This window comes from Paroedura picta, chromosome 11, assembly GCF_049243985.1.
Source record: "Paroedura picta isolate Pp20150507F chromosome 11, Ppicta_v3.0, whole genome shotgun sequence".
NCBI classification, from domain to species: domain Eukaryota; kingdom Metazoa; phylum Chordata; class Lepidosauria; order Squamata; family Gekkonidae; genus Paroedura; species Paroedura picta.
The window spans coordinates 6,757,203-6,781,656 of record NC_135379.1 but is presented as its reverse complement, the minus strand read 5'-3'; the positions used below and the strand labels follow the sequence as shown (position 1 = coordinate 6,781,656).

The window sequence follows — 24,454 nt, the reverse complement described above, 5'->3', positions numbered from 1 at the left end:
ACCCCCCCCCCCCGCCAAGTCGGCCTTTCCCAAGGGTGGGCCACGCCGATAAAGGCGGGGGGGGGGGGGACAGCTCAGCTGCATTCTGGAAACTTCCCTTTGACGATCCACAAGCCCCTTTGGAAGGGGGGGGGGTCGCGAATGCCCTGCCTTGTGCAGGGGCTGGACTAGATGGCCTTTGAGACCCCTTCCGGCTCTTTGTGCCTAAGCGCCTAGGGGAGCGGCGTTGTTTCCTTCCCACCCCAGATGTGTGGGATATTTCCTGGCGAGACGGCCGCAGTGCAGGATGGAGGATGCAAGAGATGCCCCCTTGTGCGGGAAGGGGGGAGGTCACCCCCCCCGCCGCCGCCACAGCCCGCGACCCTCCCCTCCCCTCCCTCCTTCCCTGTCAAGCCAGGGGCTTCTGCGGCGCGTCCTATGGGGAGGGGGCGCACGGGGGGGGGGGCTAGGTGCAAGTGACTGGAGCCAGCCACGCCGAGGCCGGCTCTGTTTCCTTTCATCCCTCTTTGATAGCCGCGCCCGGCCCAAACTTCCTCGCCGGTGACAACTTTTCTTCCTCCTCCCCCTCCCCCGCCCCCTCCTTGCTTTATTACTCGCGCGTAGTAATTAATTCCGCCTTGGCGCGCTTCCTCTCCTGCGACTCTTTGGGCGACTGGCTGGTCCATATGGCCGGGTTAATGAAAAAGAGGCGGGGGGGGGAGGGCGCCGCTCCCTTCTCCTCCCTGCGGAGCGCAACGTCCGCGCCTTGGCGCATTCCGGCGGATCGGGCCCACTGGGGGTTCCGAGAAAGGCCCTCCGAGTGGGGTGCTCCTCTCCGGGAAAGCCGCGGCTTCCCCAGCCCTCCGAAGGCGGACCTCGGACCTTCGCGGAGGCGGTTCTGCAGAGAGGCCCCGGTCCGGTTCCGCCGACGGAGGGGGGGGGGGGTCGTGCGCGCGCGGAATCTTCCGAACCGAGCCCTCGAGAAAGGCCAGGCGCGTCGGTTGTGGCTACAGTGGGCTCGAGGGTCTCTCTGGGCGAAGTTGGACGGGACGGGCCAAACTTTCCAGCCTGCCTGTTCTAGCGCCGGGAGGGCGCGGGGGAGGGATGGGGGGGGGGGCTGGGGAGTGATAGAAAATAAAGTGTTGGGATCCATCGATGCCAGAGGGAGTTTTTGAAACTTCGGGGAAGCCAGAGCGCTCTGGGCGCGACAGGTCCGCCTTGCTGGCCCTTTTCCAGCCGCAAACCCCAAATGCCTCTCGGCCGCCGGAATCCTCCCTGGTTCAGCGACGCCCCCACTTGATCCACACACACACACACACACCCGCCAGGGAATGAAGGCCGGAGCTAACCCGGGCGGCCACCTGGAGCCTTCAGTGCCCGGACTCGGAAGCCAGTTCCCTGGGAAGCAACAGGTCCCGATCCAGATTAAGAAAGGGCAATTTGGCGCTAGGTGGGGGGGGGGCGTCGGGGGCGAAGCCAGGCAATCCGCGCCGCGGCCTGAACCTGCCAGGCGATCAACCCCGTTGACTTGACGAGTGTTGCTCGGGAGTAAGCAGGGACGACGTGGTGACGGTTTGCCCGGCTTTGCCAACGCAGGTCCGAGTTGGGTTGGTTGGTTGTTTGCAGAACGGAGGGGAATCCCTGGGCGGGAGTCAGCGGGCCGGCCCTTCCCCGCGCGGGTGGGTCGGCCGGGAGGGCTCGCTTCTTTGGCCAGGCTGGACGGCGCCTCTGCAGCCTCTGCTTTCACGAACAGGACGGGCGGCCAGACAGGGGCGGAGAAGCGGAGCGAAGGGGCATCTCTGCCTTGCTGGTCGCCCCCTTCAGTTAGTTGACGAGCTTCTGCAAGAACGAGAGAAGGTGCCCAAGGGGTCCTCTTCCATTGTCACCCCTCCGAGACGTCCCACGCAGCTGCGACTCCTCGGGAGTTGTCTTTCCACCACGTGGCTTGCCTTTCATCACCTTTGTCTGCCCAGAATTTGTCCTCTCCCCCCCCCCCCAGAAACTTCCTCACTGGCCCGTCAACAGGAGAGACCAATTCTTTTAACAGGTGACTTAGACTCCTTCCCCGCCATTCACTGGACGTCTGGGGAAGGGGGGGGGGTCGAGATTCTCTCTCCCGCCCCCAGGAGTTGGTATCATTTGCTTTCTTGCGCTCCAAAACAAACAACGTTGATAAAAAGTTGCCCAAAGTTGAAACACTTTTGTTCAGGAGACACGGTGACTAATAACAACAATACTGCCTCCATATATATATATTAAAAAACCTATAAACATCTCTTCTGCCGGAGCCAAGAATCTTACTGGAACTCCGAGGAGACTTGAGCTAACTGCTCGCTCAAAACTCACATCTGGGGGGTTACACCTGGCGTGGCTGCTTCCAACCCCCAGAGGCTGAATGGGCAGGAAGACAGGCAGAAAGGAGAGGGGAGGAAGGAAGGAAGGAAGGAAGGAAGGAAGGAAGGAAGGAAGGAAGGAAGGAAGGAAGGAAGGAAGGAAGGAAGGAAGGAAGAAGGAAGGAAGGAAGGAAGGAAGGAAGGAAGGAAGGAAGGAAGGAAGGAAGGAAGGAAGGAAGGAAGGAAGGAAGGAAGGAAGGAAGGAAGTAAAAAGGATAGAGAGAAGAAAGGAAAAAGTATAGAGAAAAGAAAGAAAGAAGTATAAAGAGAAGGGAGGAAGGAAGGAAGGAAGGATGGAAGGAAGGATGAAAGAAAAAAAGAAAGAAAGAAAGAAAGAAAGAAAGAAAGAAAGTTGTAGAGAGTAGCAATACACCTTGAAATAATCCATCTGTCTAATCTATATTCTCTTCCTTTCAAGTGATGATAGAGATAAAACTGTATTCTAAATGTCCCCCTCCTGCCAAGAAAGTTTAACAAGAATGGGGGGGGGGGCGTCACTGATGTTATCCCTTCAGGTAAAAGGCGAAAGGGAGCGAGAGAGGTCTTCCAAGTGGGTTCCTTCTCTTTCTTCTCCTCCTTTTTTTCCCCCGGTGCCTTGTGGAGGGTTAAATGCATCAGAAGGCGCGCTCGCCTGGCCCCGTCCAATCAGCACTCAGCACGGGCAGCTATAATATAACTCCAGGCAGGCTCGCTCCTCGCCCCAGCGTTTCCCAGCTGAGCTCCCCGCGCGGAATCCAGAGCCGCCGCCGCTGCCGCCGCCGCCCCCTCTGGTTTTGCCCTCCGGCTTGGCCGTCGCCGCAGTCCGATGAGTCCCGTTATCCGCCGGCCGCCCGGAGCCCCGCTGGCCGCACCTGTCTTGCCCGGGCTGGGGGGCTAGGCGCCCGGAGGCGCGGCAGGCGGAGGCGGCAGACGCAGCTCTCGAGAGACGCCGCGCGAGAGACGGGGGAGCCAGCCAGCCAGCCAGCCAGCGAGAGGGAGCGAGCGAGCGAGAGGCCGGGAGCCAGCCAGCCAGCCAGCCAGCCAGCGATCCGGGAAGCGCGCGGGGGACAGCGGCGGCCGGGCTCCCGGCGCTCGCAGGGGCGGCATGCTGCTCTCGCGGAGGCTGGCGCTGCCGGGGGTCTTCTTCGGCGCCCTCTTCCTCTCGGCGGGCCTGGCGTGCGGGCCGGGCCGGGGCTTCGGCAAGCGGCGGCACCCCAAGAAGCTGACCCCCCTGGCCTACAAGCAGTTCATCCCCAATGTGGCCGAGAAGACGCTGGGCGCCAGCGGCAGGTACGAGGGCAAGATCAGCCGCAGCTCGGAGCGCTTCAAGGAGCTCACGCCCAACTACAACCCGGACATTATCTTCAAGGACGAGGAGAACACGGGAGCCGACCGGCTGATGACCCAGGTCAGGCTCGCCTCGCGGCCGCCGCTCCCGCCGGGAGGGACCAGCCCCCGGCGGGAGCAGAGCGCCGGCAACGCCCCCCTCCCTCCCGCCGAGCCGCCCCCGGGGCTCGGGGCTTGGCCCGCCGGGCGCTGCTCCCGGGGCGATCCAGCGCCCCGGCGCAAGAAGTTGGGAAGGGGGACAGGCGCGCCGGTGCGTCTCCTCGACCTGCCGCGGGGCGCCGGTGGCGGCTGCGGGGAGGCAGGAGGGAGAGGGGAGGGGCCGGGCCTGTCCACGGGGAGCGCCCCGCGGTGCCCTTGCCCGGGAGCCGGTGGGCCAGCCGCCTCTTCCCACGGCCCTCGAGGGTCCCCCTTGGGTCTGTGGCTCAGCGGAGACCCCCGCGCACGCCTCCCCCCCCCGGCCAAGAGCCGCGCCCCCCCGGGGCAGCCCCGGCGCTCTTCTTGGAGAAGAGGCGCTTTCCCTTTTGGAAACCAGCAATGCAGCCTGGCGAAGCCCCCGAGGGCGCGGCCGGCAGCCTGACAAGGCCAAGCCTAAGGAGCCCGGCTCGTGGGCCGGGACCCCCTCCTCCTCCTCCCGGCGCTTCTCAGGGAGCTTCTTCCGTTTGCAACTCGGCCCTCCCGAGCCTGACCCGATCGACATTTCCTTAAGGATGCGCGCCTGCCTGCCTGCCTGCCTCTCCAGGGGTCCCGGAGCAAGCCCCGCCTCCCTTCCCCCCACCCCCCATGCACCTGATCTCGCGCCTCGTGGGCCAGGCCGGGCTCCCCCACGCAGGACCTCGCTCCCCCCTGCGGATCCGCGGCAGGGGTGGGCCCCGGGGAGCTCTCCGCGGTCGTTCCTGGGGCGGCGCTTCCTAGTTCCGGAGTGCCTTCCAGGTACCTGCCTCCCCTGCCCGTCTCTGGGCCGCCTTCCAAATATAGGTCAACAGCCTTCCCCCCCCCCCCATTCCACCCCCTCTATTAGTACGTTGAAGCCCCCCCTTCGAGTCCATAATAAGAACTCCGCGGGAGTCTGGAGGGGAGGTTGCACGGGGGGGGGGCTGTACTCGCCCCCCTTCCCCCGGCCTGCTTTCCCGGGCCGAGGCAGGGGCCATCTCGGCCATCTCGCGCCGACCACCTTAAATCGACCTGCCCCTTGGAGTATCGGCGCGCGCCTCGCCGCCAGACCGAGGCGCGCGAGCCGCAATTAAATACGCCCAGGCCGGAGTGCGCCCGGGAAGGCAGAGGCGAGGGGGGGGGGAGAAGCAGCGAGAGATGCCCCCTCCCTCCCCCGGGCCATTGCACTTGCACCAAGCCAGGCGCGGGGGGGGGGGGCGAGGCGGTCCTCCTGCTCGTTCGCGGCCCCCCCTTGCCCCCTCCCTCCCCCTGGCGGAGCTGCAAGACGCGAGATCGGCGCGGGGGGTGGGGGTGGGGGTGGGGGGTGGCGAGGCCTGGGCGGCCGCAAGTCGCATTTTCAGCTCCACTTACTCCTCTCTCGCCTTATCGATCGCAACGGCTAGGGTTTCAGTTGGGATCCTTTCTAAAGGAGGCGGCGGCGGCGGCGGCGGAGGCGAGGGCTCAAGCGGCTGCTGTCTTCTGGCTGCTGGCGAGGGAAGCGCGGGAGCCCCGGGAGGAACAGCCAGGCGCGTCCCTCGCTCCTCTCCGCCCCCCCCCCCGCGATCCCCCCCCGCGCCTCTTCGCCGCCCACGGGCTCTCCCGCCGCCCTCTCCGCAGCGCCTTCGGACGGGCCTGCCGCGGCTGGCAGCGCTTGAACTTCTGACCTCCTGTCAACTTCCCGCGGCAGACCCGGACGGCGGGGAAAGCTCCCCCAGCGGCGGCGCGCGCCCGACCACTCTCCCCTCTCCCGGGGGGGGGCATGGGGGGGTCCTGTTTTCCGTCGGGGTGCACGGGACGGGACGAGGCGCAAGGGGCAGGTAGCCCGGGGCGGGGGGGGGGGGGTCTTTGCAAAAAGGTTCTCTCCCAGGCGGCCCCCGGGGTAGGAAGAAGAACCGGCGAGGGATCCCGGGCGGGCGGGGGTCCTTAGTGGAGATGGGGTCTCCACAAATAGACGTGGGGGGGCCGATTAGTTTGGCCCCCAAAAGGTGGGAGCCGGGGGGGGCGCGGCCTTCTTTCCCCCCTGCCCTGATGGGCATTTCAGCCCTCTGTTGGAGGGGGGGGAGAAAGGATCTGGCGCCCTGCATGGAGTTGTTAAACTTTCGGAATGGCTGCTGGCATGCCTCCGCGGCGGGTTAATATTAACTTCCCGAGAGGGGGAGAAAGAAAGCAAACAGGAGAAGGGGGCGGGGGGGACCCAGGTTGGCAGCAGGCGGGTCCCTTCCTCTTTCTTTCCAGGTGGCGGCCGCCCTGCCGAGAGTAGGCTGCGCACCAGGCACCCCCCACCCACCCACCCACCCAGACATACACCCCCCACACACCTCTGCCTGCGTCCCCCGACCTCCCGCGCCCTGCCCTCTGCCGCCGCTGGCTGGATCTGGAGGCGCGATAAGGGTGCCTGCGCGGTGGCCGTCGAGGAAGCTGGAATTCGCTTGAAATGACGTGGAGGGGGGGGGAGATGGGGGACCCAGGAACAAGTGAAGGGCGAAGGCGCCTGTGCGCACACACCCCGGCCAGGTGTCGCGGCGAGGTAGGGGCGGGGGGCGCTGCGGGATCGCTCCGATGCCCCTTCCGCCCAGCGCGGCTCGCAGCCCGATCCTAGCCTTGACGCGAGAGTCAGCCCCGTGGGCAGCGCTTTCCGCTCAGGCTGGGTGACGCCCTCTCCCCAGGACTTCTGCAGCTGGACTCTCGTGCGAGAGTGCGCTGAAAGGGCATTATCCTAATCGTGCGGCGCAACCTGGGTCCAAGCTGCGCCGAATTCGCCATTGCGCTCCGGAGCCAGAAGCTCGCAGCCAATGATTTGGGAAAGGGGGTGGGGGTGGCCGCGGTAGCTGCTGAGAGCCGGGGCGGGGGGCGGGGGGCTTGTCGCGCAACTTGGCTGCCCCTTCCCTTGGGGGGGGGGAGGAGTGCTGAGTCTGGCCCAGGCCGCCACGCCACGCTTCCCGGGGGCTGCGCAGAACGGGGCTTGATCGGGGGCTCCCGCCTTGCTCCACTGGCCTGTCCCTCCCCCTCTCAGAGCTGTCCGGGGAGGGAAGCCACCCTGGCATTGCAGAGTGGGGGGGGGGGGTCCGCGGTGGCGGCGGGAGGGGCAAGGGGAAGGCCGGCTCTCCTGCGGAGCCTCACTGAGGCGCCGGTGCGCGGCTTTGCCGGGCCCCTCTTGGCCGACCCACCTCCACCGCGGCTTCAGAAGGAGCGCTGCGCATCCCGAAAAGAGCGCCACAGAAGATCAACCCACTCGCGCCCGGCCGTCCCGTCCTACATTGGCCCCGGCGGGCCCGATCGCGGAAGCGAATCAGGGTCGGGCCTGGGAACACCCCCCCCCTCCCTGCCAGCCCGGGCCTTGACGCGGAGGCAGGCCACGGCACAAAGCGCCCCAGAAGGGTTCTTGCCTTGTCCGGGGATTTCCTCTTCCTGGCGCCCCGAAGGTCCTGCGTCCCGTCGGGGTTTCAAGGCAAGAGGCGCTCCGAAGTGGCCTGCCAACTGCCTGGTGACCCCGGGATTCCTGGTGGTCTCCCATCCAAGTCCTCATCAGGGCCGACCCTTCCGAGACCTGGCTGAGTAAGCTTGCCTCGACGGCAGGGCTTGCAGTTCCACACACCCTCCCTGCCTATAGAAACAGCCGAGTGATGTTGGGAACCATTGACAGGTGCGCTTTAGAATTGGCTCCCCTCCCCCCACTTCTCACCCGCATGAAGAGCGCATTATCCAACGTGTGGATTGGGAGGGCATGGTTTGAAAATGTGGGTCTAAACCCGCTGCTGGCACCCCATTCACTCCCATCCGAATCCGCCTCAGTGCACCCTTATGGATCACAGGAGGGACGGGGAGGATCCCACATGGGCCCCAGGGTGAGGTCGCTCCCACTGTTCACTTAAACCGAGGAACATCCAGGAACGCAGAAAGCTAGCAGGTCAAGACGAGGGGGGCAACACAGTTCATCCTCTGACGTGTTCTTTGTCGTGTCCAGGCAACCCTGGGGGGAGAGTCCATTTGACAAGAGACGGTTCAAACCTGCACCTGCCCCCCTTACCTGTAGAGTCTACAAAAGGTGTATCTCGACCCAGCCGCCCAGCCAGAAATGGGGGGGGGGGGCGAAGTCAGGAGAGCTCTGTCTGCAGGCTGGGCCTGAAGGCCCCGATTCTCCGCAGGCCTCTGAGCCTGGGTCTTCAACCCCAAGAAACACTTTCCTAGGAGTAAGGCTCACAGGATACAATCCGACTTAACTTTCCTTTCGTTCCCTTCGAAGCTAAACTCTCTTCGCATAAACGGGGCTTACTTCTAATTCAACCCCCTAGCCGAAAAGCATCGCCTCATGGGGGGCTTGTGGACAGACCCTTCCTCAGAGAGAAAGTTTAGTTTTTCCCTCGGGGGCCGCTTTGGCAGCCTTCGTGGGCACGAGGGACGGTCCCGTGGGCCGATGGCTGCCTGGGAGGTCTCTGAAGGGAACCGAACTGACTTCGGTGTGAATGGGGTTCAGATGGAGAAGGGCTGGGGATTGAATCGTTTGTCAGCATCCCTCCAAGAAGCACCCATGCCCTTTCCCAGGGGGGGGGGGCAGACAGGTCCTTCCAGGAAACTCGCAGGAAAATGAGAGCTCTCCCTTGCTGTCGCCCTCTCCCTAATTGGCATTCCGTGGTATAGTCCTCCTGGACATGGAGGTACCACGTAGCCATTGAGCTGTTGATAGAACTATCCTCATATGAATTTCTCAAAGCAGTCGGAGACCAGCGCCCTGCTAGAAAAGTGCTTCTTACCACGAATGAAGCCCAAGGACAGTTTTTCCCTTCACAGCTTAAGGATCGCGGGTCTTGCGAAGGACCCCCGCCTGACCCCTGACAGCCAATCAGAGTGGACGACGCGGAGTTTAAGGCAGCTTCGAGTGTTCGGAGTCCGCGCATGCGTCGTAGAACAGGCAGGGAAAGTTTCAGGGAAATCCGTGGAAAGGATTTTAAGACCAGGAGGACTGGGCAGGGACGCGATCGCAGTGTGGATCCTGGACCCGTGGGGTGCGCCGATGCCCCAGCGGCCTCTCTGGCACGCCGTGGGGAACGAAATTCTAAGCCGGAGAGAAATCTGGTCCTAAACTAGCAGCAGTCGCATTTATAGAGCGCTTTGGCCGCGGCACTCACGTGCTTCGACTCGCAGGGTGCTTCGGGCACGACCTCCTGGGACTGCGGCCTGACTCTTCTAGGTCGCTAGGATCCCTCGAGCGTTTTGGTTCTCTCTCGCCTCTCCCTCGGCACCCGATCCCAGCTTTGCGCTCATCCCGAAAGCCCAGCGCGCAGTCCGGACGTCACCCTCCAGTGTCCACGCGGGGATTCCCTTCCGGCGCAAGCGGCCGTGAAACCTGAATCCTCAGCCTGGAAGGCCGGAGGTGGCGCTCGCCCCGGGCCTTTGTTCCCAGAGCTCAGGATCGGCCCAGCCCTTTGACAGGCCGCGCTGGCCACAAGATGCCGCGAGGGCCACCCGGGAGGCGCATGAGGGAGATCCAAGGAGGGCTAGTCCATAAATGGCCACTAGCCAGGGTGGCGGAGGAGAGCCTCCACCTTCAGAGGCACTCTACCGCACTCTACCTCTGAATGGCAGAGCCAGGAGGCAGCACCAGGGGAAGGCCACGGCCTCTCTGCCCCGTTGTCTGCCCTCCAGAGGAACTGATTAGCCACTGGGTGAGGCAGGATGCGGGCTAGGTGGCCCACCGGGCCGATCCATCTGACGCCATCTGGAAGGGCTCTGCCGCCTCAGGGATCGCGTCCTCCTTTGCTCGCAGCCAGGCCGACCCTCGAACTGCCCACTGCCCAGGGGCGAGGAGGGACCTTTGCGGGACTAGTCTGCATCCCCTATGAGCCGCCGTCCCTACGTATGCCCGGGCTGAGCGGGGCGGGAGAGGGCGGGAGGGTCTATGCCAGGGGTAGTCAAACTGCGGCCCTCCAGATCAGCCCCCGCAACGCTCTGCTTGTCGCCCCCCCCCCCCCTGCAGCGCTGCAAGGACAAGCTGAACGCGCTGGCGATCTCGGTGATGAACCAGTGGCCCGGCGTGAAGCTGCGCGTGACCGAGGGCTGGGACGAGGACGGCCACCACTCCGAGGAGTCGTTGCACTACGAGGGCCGCGCCGTGGACATCACCACCTCGGACCGCGACCGCAGCAAGTACGGCATGCTGGCGCGCCTGGCCGTCGAGGCGGGCTTCGACTGGGTCTACTACGAGTCCAAGGCGCACATCCACTGCTCCGTTAAGGCCGGTAAGAGGCGACCCCCGCCCCCCCCCGACCCCTCCCCCGAGCGACTGGACGACCCGCAGCCTTCCCATGCGTCCCGCCCTCGCCCAGCGGCTTCCCGAGGACTTTACTAGCGGTGGCAAATGGCTAGGGACGCTTCTGGTGAGGAGGAGGGATGCAGGACGTGGCGCTCGCGCGGGGATCAACGACGGGTCCTCTTACGGAGGACTGGAAGGGCTGGGCCGAGGGCCGAACAAGGAGAGCAAGAGCAATTAGGGCTGTTACTACCAGGAGTAGTACCTGGAGTATGCAACGCGGTCTTCTGCTGCCTACAAGTAGTTGTCGTTTATTGTATTCTGGAGGAGGAGAGGAGGGCGCTCTGGGGAAACCGGAGAGGGCAGAAATCCGGGGGCAGGTGGGAGGGGGGGGAGCAGGAGAGCGGCCCCTGCAGAGTCCGTTGTTGTAGGATTACTCAGCTAGGAAGCCGGCGGAGGGATATGCACGGGTGAGGAGGCCAAGCAGTGACCGGACCAACCTCAGACCAGCGCGTGATCCGACCTGTCGTCTGTCCCTTGGGAGCGCTGAGGCTGGGAGGGTCGGAAGAGCTGTCTGGACTCGTCCAGGGTCCATCTAGGGCAGGGGTTAGTCAAACTGCGGCCCACCAGGCGTCCATGGACTACAATTCCCATTATCCCCTGCCAGCGAACGCTGGTGGGGGCTCATGGGAATTGTAGTCCATGGACATCTGGAGGGCCGCAGTTTGACTACCCTTGATCTAGGGACCATCACTGGGCGCCAGACAGCTGTTAGCCAGATGCTTCCCAGAAGGGGGGCACGCAAGGCCTCTGCCCTTGTCCTCAGCCTCCTGCAACCCGGAGGTAGACTGCCCTTGAACCTGGAGGTTCCTGGCCAGTGTCTTGACAGAGGTGGTGGAGGAGAGGGGTCTGCAGGGCCTCATGGGACCCCTTCAGCCAGCCCCTTGCAGTTCGGCGTGGAAGCGACTCGAGGCGGGGGTGGGCGGCACTTGTCGTGGCCGAGATCCAACGAGCCCCCCCCCCCCCCCCGCGCGAAGCACAGCCCAGACTGGCCCGGGGGGCTCCGCGAAGTGCCGGTCGCCTCCCAAGCTCGCCCAGGGTGTTCCACGGAGCCCCATCCAGACGACCGCGTCTCTCCCAGCAGGGGTCTCTGGGTCGTCTGGAATGGATCCTCCTGTAAGCTGCCCGCGGGTTCAGCTCGGGGCTTCGGAAAGGAGACTGAAAGCGGAACAAGCATTTAATGGGGTGCAGGGACGCTTCCAAACGACGCCGTTACCTAAGCGAGGTGGTGTGAAATGCCCTCTGCGCCCCATCGTCACCCTCAAAAGGGTTATTTAGAACATTTCCCCCTATATTGGGGTTTTCTGCGCCCTGCTTCCCTCGCCCTTCGGGGCGGGAGGGGGTGTTGGTTGCAATCCGGTTCAGCCAGCGGAGGGTCAGTTCGCCCACTTTCCGCTGTGCTTAGAGCGCCACCTGCTGTTCGGAGCGAGGCAGCACTCCCGCCCGATTCCCACCCCCCCCCCGCCGCCTCCCAGCCCCCTTCGCATAAATTATCGCTCTTTAGCAAAGCAGTTAACGGAGAAGGATTGGGAGACGCGTCTCTGGTTTTGTTTTTCGGTCCCCCCCCCCCCCCCGGCTCCGTCCTCTCGGGTGTCTCCTGGGCTCTCCGCTGCTGTTCGATGGCAGCTTTTAGCCGAGAAAACGTCTCGGAAAGTGTCGAGAAACACCCAGCCGCGAAAAAACCCTAATGAACTTCCCTCTAAATATATCGGTTGACATAAGAAGGGAGCGGGGAGGACGGGAGCATGCGCCGGCCAAGGGGGCAGGGGGAAGAGAGAAGATTCACTGAGTGTATGGGTGTGGGGCGGAGAGGGGTGGCAGCAGCAGGATCCCTCTAGCCAGCCCTGCCTGCATGGACCATTCCTCCGGCTCTGGACCTGCTACTTTGGATGGTCCTCCTGGCTGCCCCCCATCACACGACCCTCTGGTGAAAGTCTGCCCCAGCACCCTGGGAAGAAAGAAGGTGGGGAGACTTGGAGGGGAGCGTGTCTGAGGCCTCCTTTTCTTCGCCGCCATGCCAGACAGAGAGGGGAATCTGGAACATCCTCACCACCGATGGGAACATTTGGGGTCATGTGGTTTATGGGTTCAGATCCTCAGGCATGGTTGCTGGGTGGTTGGCTGTAGGGCCCCTTAATGGCTTTTGAAACAGTCGCTTTGAGCATCTTGCTCTAGACCACGGGGAGTCAACCTGTGGTCCTCCAGATGTTCATGGACTACAATTCCCATGAGCCCCTGCCAGCATTCGCTGGCAGGGGCTCATGGGAATTGTAGTCCATGAACATCTGGAGGACCACAGGTTGACACCCCCTGATCTAGATCACAATTGCTCTTCCCAGACACTATTTATTGTATGGGGTGTGTGTGTGTCGTGTGGCCAGCAGATCCGGGGATCCTCCGGCTGCCAGGCAAGGGACCCTCAGACCCTCAGAGATGGCTTGCTATCATCAGGCCCCCTAGTGTTGCTTGGAGGAAGGACCACCCCAATCCGTGGGGGTCTCCCACACAAAGACCACACAGGGTAGCCCCTGCTTCACTTCCGAGACCAGACTTTGTTGGCAGACGGTGGCAGCCTTTGGTCTTGAAAGCAAATTAAGTCTACAATCCAAAGGACAGTTTCCTGGGAGTAGGCCCCGTTGCCTAAGATGGGACTTACTTCTGAGTAGAGTCGCTGACTGAAGGCTGCAGTGAGCAAAATGCTTCCTGGGCTGATCCCGTTGACCCTATCTTCAGCTGTAGGGCAGCTTGGTGTAGATTTTAATGTTGGTAAAGTGGGACAAAATTGACCCGGGGGTGGGGGAGGTTCTTGATTAAAATTTGGGAAAAGACCACCAGGAGACCACCAGGAAAGGCCAGGATCACCATGCTAAGGCACGCAATGGCCTACCCCTTCTGAGTGGCCTACCCCTTCTTTCCCTGAAACTCCCATGAGGAGGCACCACAAGTTGGCTGTGATTTCATGGCAATTTACAAACACACCCAAAACTAAATGCATGTTTTGGAGGGGAAGGATGGCGGTGCATGCTGAGGTGCGCTGATCAATGGAAGCTCCATTGGGCATGGAGTCTACCTTGGCCAAAGGGAAGCGTGTGATTTAGGGCTGGGGTGGCCAAACGGAGACTCTCCAGGTATCCCTGGACTACAATTACTGTAACTGTAGTCCAGGGGCATCTGGAGAGCCACCTTGGCCACCCCTGGTTTAGAGGGATGGGGTCCAATATGCGTTTGTGTTCCGGGGGGTGAACAGGCCTTGTGCCCATAGGCCAGCCCCCCCTCCCCAATTCTTTACTCCCCTGTGTTCTTTTCTACACAAAAGGGGCCCTTGAACAGGCCTTCTGCAGGGCAAATCAAACGTATTCCTTCCGAAGAGCTCAGTTGGCCTACCGAGGGCAGAACACCACCCAGTTTACACGTTCAGCTCCGGAGCTCTACCAGCTCTCATCTAAAGCAGGGGTAGTCAAGCTGTGGTCCTCCAGATGTTCATGGACTACAATTCCCATGAGCCCCTGCCAGCATTCGCTGGCAGGGGCTCATGGGAATTGTAGTCCATGAACATCTGGAGGACCACAGCTTGACTACCCCTGATCTAAAGCATGGCTGGAGCCAACATTCTCTTCCAGAGGACGTCCCTCTGCTTCGACAGTAGCCGAGGCTCCCCCGCTGTAGGACACACAGCCGCCTTCTTTCCACGGCCAGCCCTGGTCTGATCCCGTGTTGCAGGAAGCGCAAATCCGGGCATTAGCATGCAGGGCGCACCCAGATGGGCGAGGAATTATCGGGCGGCGTGTCAGCCGAGGTCGTGCGACTGCACAACACGGCTTTGCCTCGAACCCGGGCCCCTCCAGCTGCTCCCGAAGGGCCTGGCTGCAGCTCCATGGCTGGGAATCCGATGAGGAGATTAACCAGCCTGGGCTCTCGGCGGAAAGTCGCTTTCGGCCCCCTCCCCAAAATCTCTGTTTGCAAAAAGTCTGATCCGGGCCTTTGGAATGCAGGGGAGGCGACTTCCCCTCCCCGGGCCTGAATGACTGCTAAGAGGGCAGAGGGGAGGAGGTTAGGCCCAGTGAAAGGGACCAGGGATGGGGGCTGGGGGGGGGGGGCTAGGGGAGCGAGCGCCTCCATTTCAAATTCAAATCCACATCTTGAGTGTTTTGGAAAAGTGGCCCGTCTGTGCAAACAGGGCTCGGAAGGCCTTGGGGTGTGTGGGAGGTGGGGGGTGGAGGGTCCGTGTGTGAATTGGCGTTGGGGGTGTGTGTGTGCCAGCACCTGAACAAACAGGGTTGGGGGGGACGCGCTGGAAGTGTCCTCTCTTCTAGGAGAGGCTGCCTTTCTTCCCGGCCTCCGAATGACAATGGGGACCCTTTATTGGATTTTAATTAGGGAGCCCCAAAAGGAGGGCCGGCTCAAAGGAGCAGATTTTTCACACCTCCACCAGTTGGCCCGGCCTGTTTGCCCGGCTGCCGCACAACTGGAGCCATTCACCCAGGCCCTTGGAGTGGGCAAACAAAGGCCAGCGGAGGCTGAGGGGGGCAGGAACTGGCTGGGGTGGGGGGTGGGGTGGGAGAGAGGTCTGGAAGAGGTCCTTTCCCTCCCACGTAAAAGGCAGATTGCTATTTCATTGCCCCCTTCCCCCCCCAAAAAAAACAATTCTGCCTGATTCACCCACCAGCCTTGCCAAGCAGAAGCCACGAAGCCGGAGACAATCGATACCAAACTTCCTTTCTGCTTTCTGCCCTTCCTGAGAACCAAAGTCCTCCGGAGAGGGTCCGGCAGCTGGACTCAAGCTGTGGTCACTGAGGCTGCCCGCCAGGCAGAACAACCTCCGTGCTCTGGGCGCCTCCATCCCGCCCGCTCTAAGGAGGAGGCTGGAAGGAGGAGGCTGGAGGGAACGGAGGGGGGGCACCTCTCTGGTAGGCCCAGCCCCACTGGTTCTCTGGCCCGGGGACCGTCCTGTGCTCAGAGCCAGCTTGGTGGCGTGCTTAAGAGTGGCGGCTTCTGATCCGGAGAACCGGTTTGGATTCCCTGCTCCTCCACCTGCAGCCAGCTGGGTGGCCTGGGGGCCAGTCACAGTTCTCTCAGAGCTGTTCTCCCAGAGTAGTCCTGTCAGAGCTCTCTCAGCCCCAACTGCCTCACAGGGCGTCTGTTGTGGGGAGAGGAAGTGATTGTAAGCCGCTTGAGAGTGAGCCAAACTGGGGCATAGTTATGTTGGCTCTTCTAGTGCAATCAAGGATGGAAGGCCCTCTAAAGCAGGGGTAGTCAACCTGTGGTCCTCCAGATGTCCATGGACTACAATTCCAATGAGCCCCTGCCAGCAAATTGTAGTCCATGGACATCTGGAGGACCACAGGTTGACTACCCCTGCTCTAAAGGATTTAGTCTAAATGTGGTCAACTCATAGCCGATTTCTCATTTCGAATTCTCTTTCCTCGTGGCTGCTGCCAACTTTGCATCTCTCCTGGCTCTGATTCCCAAATCTGTGTCAGCCATCGGCTCTGAACGAATGAACAAGGGGATGGTGGCCACATCCTGTGTGTTGTTTGGGGCAGGGGTAGTCAACCTGTGGTCCTCCAGATGTTCATGGACTACAATTCCCATGAGCCCCTGAACCCATGAACCCCTGGTGAAGGTGCACAGGGTGGTACAGGACTTAAAAAGGCAAGCTCGTGACATCCATATTTCAGGGGAGGGGTGGCCAAACTGTGGCCCTCCATGGACTACCAGCAGAGGATCATGGGAATTGTAGTCCATGGACATCTGGAGAGCCACAGTTTGGCCACCCCTGTTTTAGGGGCTTTGGGTGCAGACAAAAACATATTGGATGTAGAACCATGTAAGGTGTGAAAGAAACCTTCAGAGATGAAGCCAGCCTTCTCGGCCAGGCGTGGATTTCCTTTATCATTCACTTGTTTGAGGGGCTGTGGCTCTGTGGAAGAGCTTCTGCTTGGCATGCAGAAGGTCTCCAGTTCTATCCTGGGCATCTCCAGATAAAGAACCAGGCTCTGCTGATGGCAAATATGATGGAGTCTGATCTGGTGTTATGGCCATTTCTGAAGGCCTTTGGGGGCAGACACCTCGCTTGCTGCTGTTTTCTCAACCAGTTGGGCTTCCTTGCTTCTGTTGTCCCTTTATTTTCCTGAGGATTTCAGTCAGTTTTGCATTTTGTGATTCCGCTGGATGCTGTGGTTGCAAGCCAGGCCAAGCCCTGGCATCTGAGAAACAATCCCAGAATTGATGTTGAAAAGACAGACTGCCACTCGGAGGCACTTGAAGCCTGTGTTTCAACATGAGGGGAATCTGCACAAGGACGGAAGACCGTCCAGAAGGCATCGTTTTGCTCCAGGAGGGGTGGCAGTGAGGGTTTGGGGACCCTTCAGAGATGTCTGAGTAACCTTCTCTCCGTCAGATGCCCTAAGCCTGCCTAAACTAGGCCAGCAACGAACCAAATTAAAAGTGTGCCAGCATGGGACATGCCCTTTGCGCTGGTACAGATTTGCCTGCTGTTTTGAAGTGCATCCGAGAGCACAAATTCTCCCTAGCAACTGCATCTCCATAGCAACAGAGTTTCCGCGGCCGCTGAGATGTACCGCTCTGTCGTTTACCCTGCCCCTGCCTAGTTCCAATGAAACTTCCTGGGAAGAGTTGTTCTGTCACGTAGGCCGGTTGCTTTCTCAGGCTGCTCTCAGGGATGTCACTTGCCCTGGAACAAGGGGGAGTCCGTACCGTCAGTCACATTTCTCTCTAGCCTAGGGTCACAGTGGCCCACTTGGGAGTCCCGGGGGTCTCCCAAACCAGCCGGGCCCTGTTTAGCTTCACAAAACTGCTTTGAGATCGTACCCTGGGGAAACTGCCCCAGCTGACTTTTCTCATCCTGGAGAAACTTGGGTGTTGCAGTATACAAAGTGTATTTGTGGGATGTTGAGGTTCCTCAGAAGCTGATGGGGAGTTCCTCACTTAAAACAGCAGTATCGCGACATCTGACCGATTTCTCAGAAAGGTAGAAGGGTCTCATACTTGTCAATGTTCTCCGACATTGCTCAGCCTCAGGAGATTATTGGTTGTGTCATGCGGGCAGGGGGTCATGGGAACTGTAGTCCTTGGACATCTGGAGATCCAACCATCTCATCTTATTGATGCAAAATTTCAAATCGGTGTAAGGAATGGATTTAAGCCCATGAGCAAAGCAGGCTATTTGCGAGCAAGGAAAGGGGAAAGTTGCCCTCATGTTTTCTTGGGGTACAAAAGTTGTTGTCCCAGTATCAGTTAGAAACACGTGTACACAAGCCCTCTCAAGTCTCAGTGGATTTATGGTGATCCCAGCAAGGAGTTTTCAAAGCAAGTAAGAAGCAGAGGGGGTTGGCCATTGTCTTCCACTGCAGAGCTTTCCTTGGTGGCCTCCCATCCAAGACTCATGGCAACCCCAGCAAGGGGCTTTCAAGGCAAATGGGAAGCACAGGTAGTGGGCCATTATCTTCCTCTGCAGAGCTTTCCTTGGTGGTCACCCATTCCAGAACTTACGGTGAACAGCAGGGGTGGTTGGCCATTGCCGTCCTTTGCAGGGGCTTTCAACATGAGAGACAAGCAGAGGTGCTTTGCCATGTCCTTCCTCTGCAGAGCTTTCCTTGGTGGTCACCCATTCCAGAACTTACGGTGAACAGCAGGGGTGGTTGGCCATTGCCTTCCTTTGCAGGGGCTTTCAACATGAGAGACAAGCAGAGGTGGTTTGCCGTGGCCTTCCTCTGCAGAGTCTTCCTTGGTGGCTTCCCATCCCATCCAAGTCCTGCCACTACTAAACCACCATGCCGTGGTCCCTTCTTGGGACAACGGCAGGGAGTCTCCACCTGCCCTCCCGCAGGCAATTGCAGGGGCAGGCCTTGCCTCAGACTTGAAAGGAGGGCACGTTGGGTCGGCGTCTCCCCCGGACTAGCATCTGGGCAGCTGCAGGAGGATGGAAAGCGAGCCCACCTCAACACCTTCCCCGGCTGCCCCTTTCATTCTAATGTAATGCGTGCTAACTTCATAGGTAAGGAAGCAGGTGTACAAACAGGCAGGGGGAGGAGGTGGGAGATTAGATTTCAAAGGCTCCCAGCCTGTCCTGGGAAGGAGGCAGACATGTTTCCTCCTCGGAGTCTGGCATTCTCATGCACATGGGCCGAGCCCTGTGTTCCTGCCAACTGGAGGGATTTTCCCAGCACTTAATTGTTAAAAAGGGGTTGCGGGCCGCAAGCCTACCCCTCCAAGCTGGAAGCTCGCCTCCAGCCCTCAGATCTCCCAGTGGGAGCCAGACTGGGTCGCTTTGCTTTCCAGTTTGGTATCCTGCACGTTCTCTGTCCCAGCAATAAAAGCCAGGAGTCTAGCTCAACAGTCTGAGCACTGTCAGGGAAGGCCTGTGGCCACCAAGACCTGGGACCAAGGCCACTGCGGTCATTTCCTAGTTGCAGGGGGCGCCTTAAAGACGTGAACTGCAAGTGGAACAATCTCCTGGGGAATGTGAGGCCAGTGTCCCCAGAGCATTCGGCAGAGAGGAGCACGTGCTCAGAGCAATCCCTCCTGGATTGCTTTAATTATTCCTCTGGCACTAAAAACAAAACAAAAAAACCCCCATGTTCCTGGGCTCAAATTAAGGCCTGGATTTTCCCTTCCTTGTGAGAAGGCCTTGGAATTATAATTACAGGGAGCGAGAGAGGGACAGACATGGACTTGAGCCAGAAGGAGGCTGCGTTCTCCAGCAACCCGCTGGTTTCGGCTCTGGCTAAGCCACAGGAGGCCAGCCAAATCGAAGGCATCTCAGAGTCTTCTGTCGACAAGTCGGCTTGCGCCTTCCCAGTGGCACCTAGGAAAAACCAGGAGTGCAATCTAGAGAAAGAGCACATTGCGTGCCTGTGAATCCCAAAGTCTCTTCATGCCAGCCAAGAAGAGCGGAGCCGGCACAAACAGGTTCTGGGCTGGTTCTCGCCTGGTGCCAAGCCACGATGCACGAAGGGTCCCAGACCTTGCAGCCCACCCCCCTCTCCTCCGTCCTCCCCTTGCATGTTGCGATTCAATGACTGGATGGTGCTTTAGAATCACAGACCCCTGAGCTTGCAAACAGCAGTTTGCCCCTTGACCTTGTCTACCCAAACCTGGATCACCAATGACAGTGTGTGTGGGGGTGTGGGGGGGGTGGGGTTGACAAGCATGGCTGGCCCCGTGCTGGGGAGCCACATAGGGCTTCCCATCAGTGGGGTGTGGACTGGTCCTCGTGTCCTGTCCTGAATAGTCCCAATTAACCCGATCTCATCAGATGTCAGAGGCTAAGCAGGGCTGGTCCACGTAGGATGGTCCGTGGAACCTTTAGATCAGGGGTAGTCAAACTGCGGCCCTCCAGATGTCCATGGACTACAATTCCCATGAGCCCCTGCCAGCATTCGCTGGCAGGGGGCCATGGGAATTGTAGTCCACGGACATCTGGAGGGCTGCAGTTTGACTACCCCTGCTTTAGATGCTGATTTTCCTGCTTGGCAACAAAGCACATGGAAAGTACATTATCCAACGTGGTCGCCTGGAACTGTCTTTGTAACACAAGCAAAGGGAGATCCTCCCAGCAGTGTGGTGGATTAACAAGAGGGACCAGGCCTTGGGCCCCAAGAAAGACCCAGGGAAACAACTTCCAGGGGGCATCTGGGCATCCCTTGGAATTAGAGCTCCTCTCCAGACTGCAGAGATCAGTTCCCCTGGAGTTAATGGAGGTTCTGGCAACCCGAATCCCCGTGCCTGGCTGGTGGGCAGAGGGCATCCAGCAACCCCACAGAGATCAGAGGGCGAGGAGGAAGTTGGAGGGGGCTTACGAAAGTGTTCCTCTGGTCAGCAGTGGAATACAAACAGTTTTTTGAGCATTGCCGTTCACTTCATGGCCTGACCTGGAAGCTCCACGCTAGCCTGGCCTCATCAGCTCTCACCACGGTGGTGCTTGGTTCGTATTTGAGGAGCCCAGGCTGTTTTGTTTTGCTTTGATTTGTTTGCACCCTGCTTTTTACTACCCAAAGGAATCTCAAAGTGGCTTACAATGGCCTCCCGTCCCTCTCCCCGCAGCAGACATCCTGTGAAGTACCTCTGCTCACCTCCTGCCTCATCCCTTGATGTGCCTCCTGGATGGTACAGTCCCCCGTGTTGAGAGCGCACACACAAACCTCTTCCGATAAAAGTGCCTGGCTCTTTTTAGCAGACTTTTACCCCAAGTCTTTGTGGTTCTCTTTAGATCTTCCCTTCTCCCCTTGATTTTCCACCACCCCGTTTAGAACTCCCGGCGGCTTAAAATGATCTGTTTGTACGCTGACCAACATTTTTACATTCGTAATGTGTTTTGTCCTTTGAAAAAAGAAAGAAGAAAGGCGTGTGTGCGTGTGTTAAGAAAAAATCATTCAGGGAATCTAGGAGCCACTTCTCCAGGGAACTGCTTGCGGCGGCTCACAAGTCAAAACAATACAACAAAATCATAAAAAGCAACAACGTAAATTATCAATATTAAAAACAAGCCCAGGGGATAATCACAGCGTGGAATAAACACGGAGCTGCCTCAAATGATATTCATAAAACAGGCCTCCGGCCAGAAGCTGATCATAAAACGACCGCAACCAATGACACCCCCTGGTTAGAAGCCTGGGTAGAATTCAAAGTTTTTGGCCAGGCTCCTGAAGGAGAGAGAGTCAGCTGCCAGGGAAGGCCCCAGAGCTCACACACACCGGGGGGGGGGGGGAATTGGGTTGAAGTATGCCCAAAACAGCTAATTCAGTCTTTCCAGGAAGCAACTGATAGCAAGAGATGATCTAGAATCATGGAATCATAGAGTTGGAAGGGACCTTCACGGTCATCTAGTCCAACCCCCTGAGGAATGCAAGAAATTCACAACTACCTGCCCACCCACAGTGGCCCCAATTCCATGCCCAGATGATGCCCCCTCACCAAAAAAATCCCCAGAATCCCTGGCCAGTTTGGTCTGGAATAAATTTGCCTCCCGACCCCAAAGTGGTGATTGGCATTTATGTGGGCATGCAAGAAAAGGCCACAAGAGCCAAGCATGGACACATTCCCTTCTGCCCACCCACTTACAATCTGCCTAAGTTCACAGAATCAGCAGCATTTCCATGAGGTGGCTCTCTAGCCTCTGCTTCCAAAGAAGGAGAACCCACCACCTCCCAAGGGACACTAGACATCATCAGAGACCGGGGACCACTGCCCCTCTGTGTCATCACATTCAGAGCGCTTCCAGTGGACAGGGAGCTTTACCTCATTGTGAATGCACTGGTCTCATAATGGAACCTGAATAATTAGACTTCCTCCCCCAGTTTACCCAATGGATGAATTGCCTCTAAACAGGGTGTCAGCTCCAGGTCGAGAAATACCCAGAGATTTTGGGTGTGGAACCTGTTGAAGTGAGGGTTTGGGGTATAAGGGAGGGCCCTCGGCAAGGAGTAACCCCAGGCCAGGATGTATCCTGGCACCTCAAAGAGCAGGAATGGCTGAAATGAGAGCGGGCCAGACCATTGGTTGCTTCCCAACATGTGACAAAGTCAGTGCTAGTTTAGCCCTCTAATCATTGATGAGTCGTTCCCTCTGTACACCACTAATTCTTCCGCCTTTCTTTCCCACGCAGAGAATTCCGTGGCTGCCAAATCAGGCGGCTGCTTCCCCGGATCCGCCGTGGTGAACCTGGAACATGGCGGCACCAAGCTGGTGAAGGACCTGAGCCCTGGCGACCGGGTACTGGCAGCAGACGGGCAGGGGAAACTGCTTTACAGTGAATTCCTCACCTTCTTGGACCAAGAGGACCCCACCAGGCACAGGGTCTTCTACGTCATCGAGACGCAGAAGCCCCGGACACGTCTCTTGCTCACGGCTGCTCACCTGCTCTTCGTGGCCCCGCGGCAGAACCATTCCCAACCCCAGCCCATTTTTGCCAGCCGTGTACGACCGGGACACCGCGTCTACGTGTTGGGCAAAGGGGGTCAGACGCTAATTCAGGCCACGGTGCACCGGGTGTCCCTGCAGGAAGAGGCATCGGGGGCTTATGCCCCACTTACTGCTCAGGGCACCCTCCTCATCAATCAGGTGCTGGCTTCGTGTTATGCTGTCATCGAAGAGCATAGCTGGGCCCATTGGGCATTTGCCCCTTTCCGGGTCATCCATGCCCTCCTGGCCATGCTGCCCCCTGGTGGCCACCCGCATCCTAGCCTTTCTCCACCTGCTGCTCCCAGTGAGGCCACGGCCGGCATCCACTGGTATTCCCACCTCCTCTACCACATCGGCCGCTGGGTCTTGGATTCGGACCTGCTGCATCCGCTGGGCATGGCCAGCTGAGGGCGGGGGGACGGTCCTCGGAACACTCCGCCTTTCTCCCCCATAAGAACAAAATATTGCAAAGGAGGGGGGGAACTAAGATGAAGAAAGAAAGAAAGAAAGAAAGAAAGAAAGAAAGAAAGAAAGAAAGAAAGAAAGAAAGAAAGAAAGAAAGAAAGAAAGAAAGAAAGAAAGAAAGAAAGAAAGAAAGAAAGAAAGAAAGAAAGAAAGAAAGAAAGAGACTTTGAGTCAATAACAATAGTAGGACAGTCCAAAGTAGACGTAAAAGAACAGGAAAAGCCCAGGAAGTTTCGTCTTTAGTTTATAAATATATATATATTTTTATTTGATTTATATTTTTGTCTGTTTTGTTGTTTTCGTCGTCTTCATCTCCTGGATATTTATTTGTTTGGTATTTTGAAATAGATGTTTTAAAAGAATATGAACCCGATCTTCAAGAGCCTTAAATAGTTTTTTTGGTAATTTATTATCACGCGAACTGTAATACTCACAGGGAGAAGAAAATTATTTTGTGAGGCCGAGCAAAACTGCACAGAGATCTATTTTTCTACCTGTCACGTGTGTCCAAACTTTCCAAAAGGAAAAAAAAAAGATGTTTCTCTCTCTCTCTGTCTGTCTCTCTTCTTCTCATCTGCCCATCGCTTTGCTCTTTCCCTTCTGTGTGTCTTGGAACAAACAGAAGGGAAGCTTCATGGGGTTGGGGGGGGAGGCGGGTCCGTAAATTATATTTTTATACACAGAATTGTAAATTCAATTTTTTTTTGAGAGATCAATGCTTAACAGTCACATTTCATTTTTTTTTTTTTGGAAATAGTGTAAAATACGAGAATATATTATTTTAATTTAAATAGTATCCAGTGTAACGTCGGCTCCTGTTATCGCACGGCATTGTCTTTGAAATATTTTGATTTGTATGAAACAAAAACAAACAGCCCAAGAAAAAAACACCACAGAGCTCCTTTTGTTCCCACTCCTGGGATTCAAGACCGTTACCCCAAAACCGTCTCGATTTTGCAACCCCGTGGGGAGGGGAGGGAAGGGAGAAACTCTCTTATTTTTAACCTTCAAAGTCGAGAAGAAGAAATTTATGAGAAAAAAAAAGAATATTTTTTAAAAAGCGCACATGTTGGCGATTTAAGTGAGAATAGAGAATAGTTTGTACAGAGCAGAGGGGGGGGCAGGATGTTTTGCATTAATAAACTGATAAATAACCGCTGTCAATTTACTAAAATGTATTTTTTGGAATATTTTGTAATAGTTTTAATAGTTTTATAGAAATAAAAATGTGCCATGCACAGTCTGGTTAGTATATAAGAACAAAGAGTTCCTGATGCATCAGCTTGTTTTTCTCCTTTTCCTTTTTCAAAAGTTCTGGCCATAGGAACGGTGGACATCGGATATGGAGGGTAGCTGAGGAGGAAACGGGGCTGGGGGACGAGCCTCTGCTTGGCACACACAAGTTCCCAGGTTCAATTCCCGGGCTCTCCAGTTAGAAAGGATCAGGCAGGAGGGGATGGAAAAGGCTTCTTTCCAAAAACCTGGGGGAGCTTTCTCAACATTTTCACCATTGAGAAACCCCTGAAACATCCGTCGGGCTTGGAGAAACCCCACAAGGGGCACAGTCATGCAGAAAAAGAGAGAACCTGTCCCAGGCTATCAGAATCCATATATTTCAGTGGTTGCTTCCTCCTAGGATTGCGAAAATTATCCTTGCAAGTTTCCAATATTCCAATATTTTCCCTATTCTATATTGCTGACAATTACGTCTTTTTACTATATACCCAACTCAAAGTTGTAGCATGAATTCTATTCATATAACACCGGCCTTCAGCTTGCAGGTAACTTTGCAAAGATAATTTTCACTATCCTAGGAGGAAAAAAAAACACTGAAATATACAGGTTTTGATAGCTTGGAACTCTCTCTAATTTTCTGTTGGTATGTTTATTCAGAACTGTCTGTTTTTTCGTG

The 24,454-nt window shown here is 57.9% G+C and overlaps 1 protein-coding gene across 2 annotated transcripts; it reads left to right on the top strand.

The window, feature by feature from the left end:
- The first annotated feature begins 2,919 nt into the window (after positions 1-2,919).
- On the top strand, positions 2,920-23,806 carry SHH (sonic hedgehog signaling molecule). 2 transcript variants are annotated; one of them, XM_077303472.1, is made up of 3 exons: positions 2,920-3,641; positions 9,823-10,084; positions 21,782-23,806. In XM_077303472.1, the coding sequence occupies exons 1-3, from the start codon at positions 2,982-2,984 to the stop codon at positions 22,483-22,485; spliced, it is 1,626 nt and encodes a 541-aa protein (XP_077159587.1). In that variant the 5' UTR covers positions 2,920-2,981; the 3' UTR covers positions 22,486-23,806. The 2 variants fall into 2 exon arrangements, with proteins under 2 accessions (XP_077159587.1, XP_077159588.1); XM_077303473.1 differs by having other exon boundaries at positions 3,318-3,759.
- The last annotated feature ends 648 nt before the right edge of the window (positions 23,807-24,454 follow it).

What these genes read in the sequence shown, in the direction of transcription:
- SHH (XM_077303472.1), top strand. Translation starts at nt 2,982, where the DNA reads ATGCATCAGAAGGCGCGCTCGCCTGGCCCCGTCCAATCAGCACTCAGC. An exon ending in ACGCTGGGCGCCAGCGGCAG is followed by an intron (nt 3,642 to 9,822) that starts GTACGAGGGCAA and finishes CCCCCCCTGCAG; the next exon opens with CGCTGCAAGGACAAGCTGAA. An exon ending in CCACTGCTCCGTTAAGGCCG is followed by an intron (nt 10,085 to 21,781) that starts GTAAGAGGCGAC and finishes TTTCCCACGCAG; the next exon opens with AGAATTCCGTGGCTGCCAAA.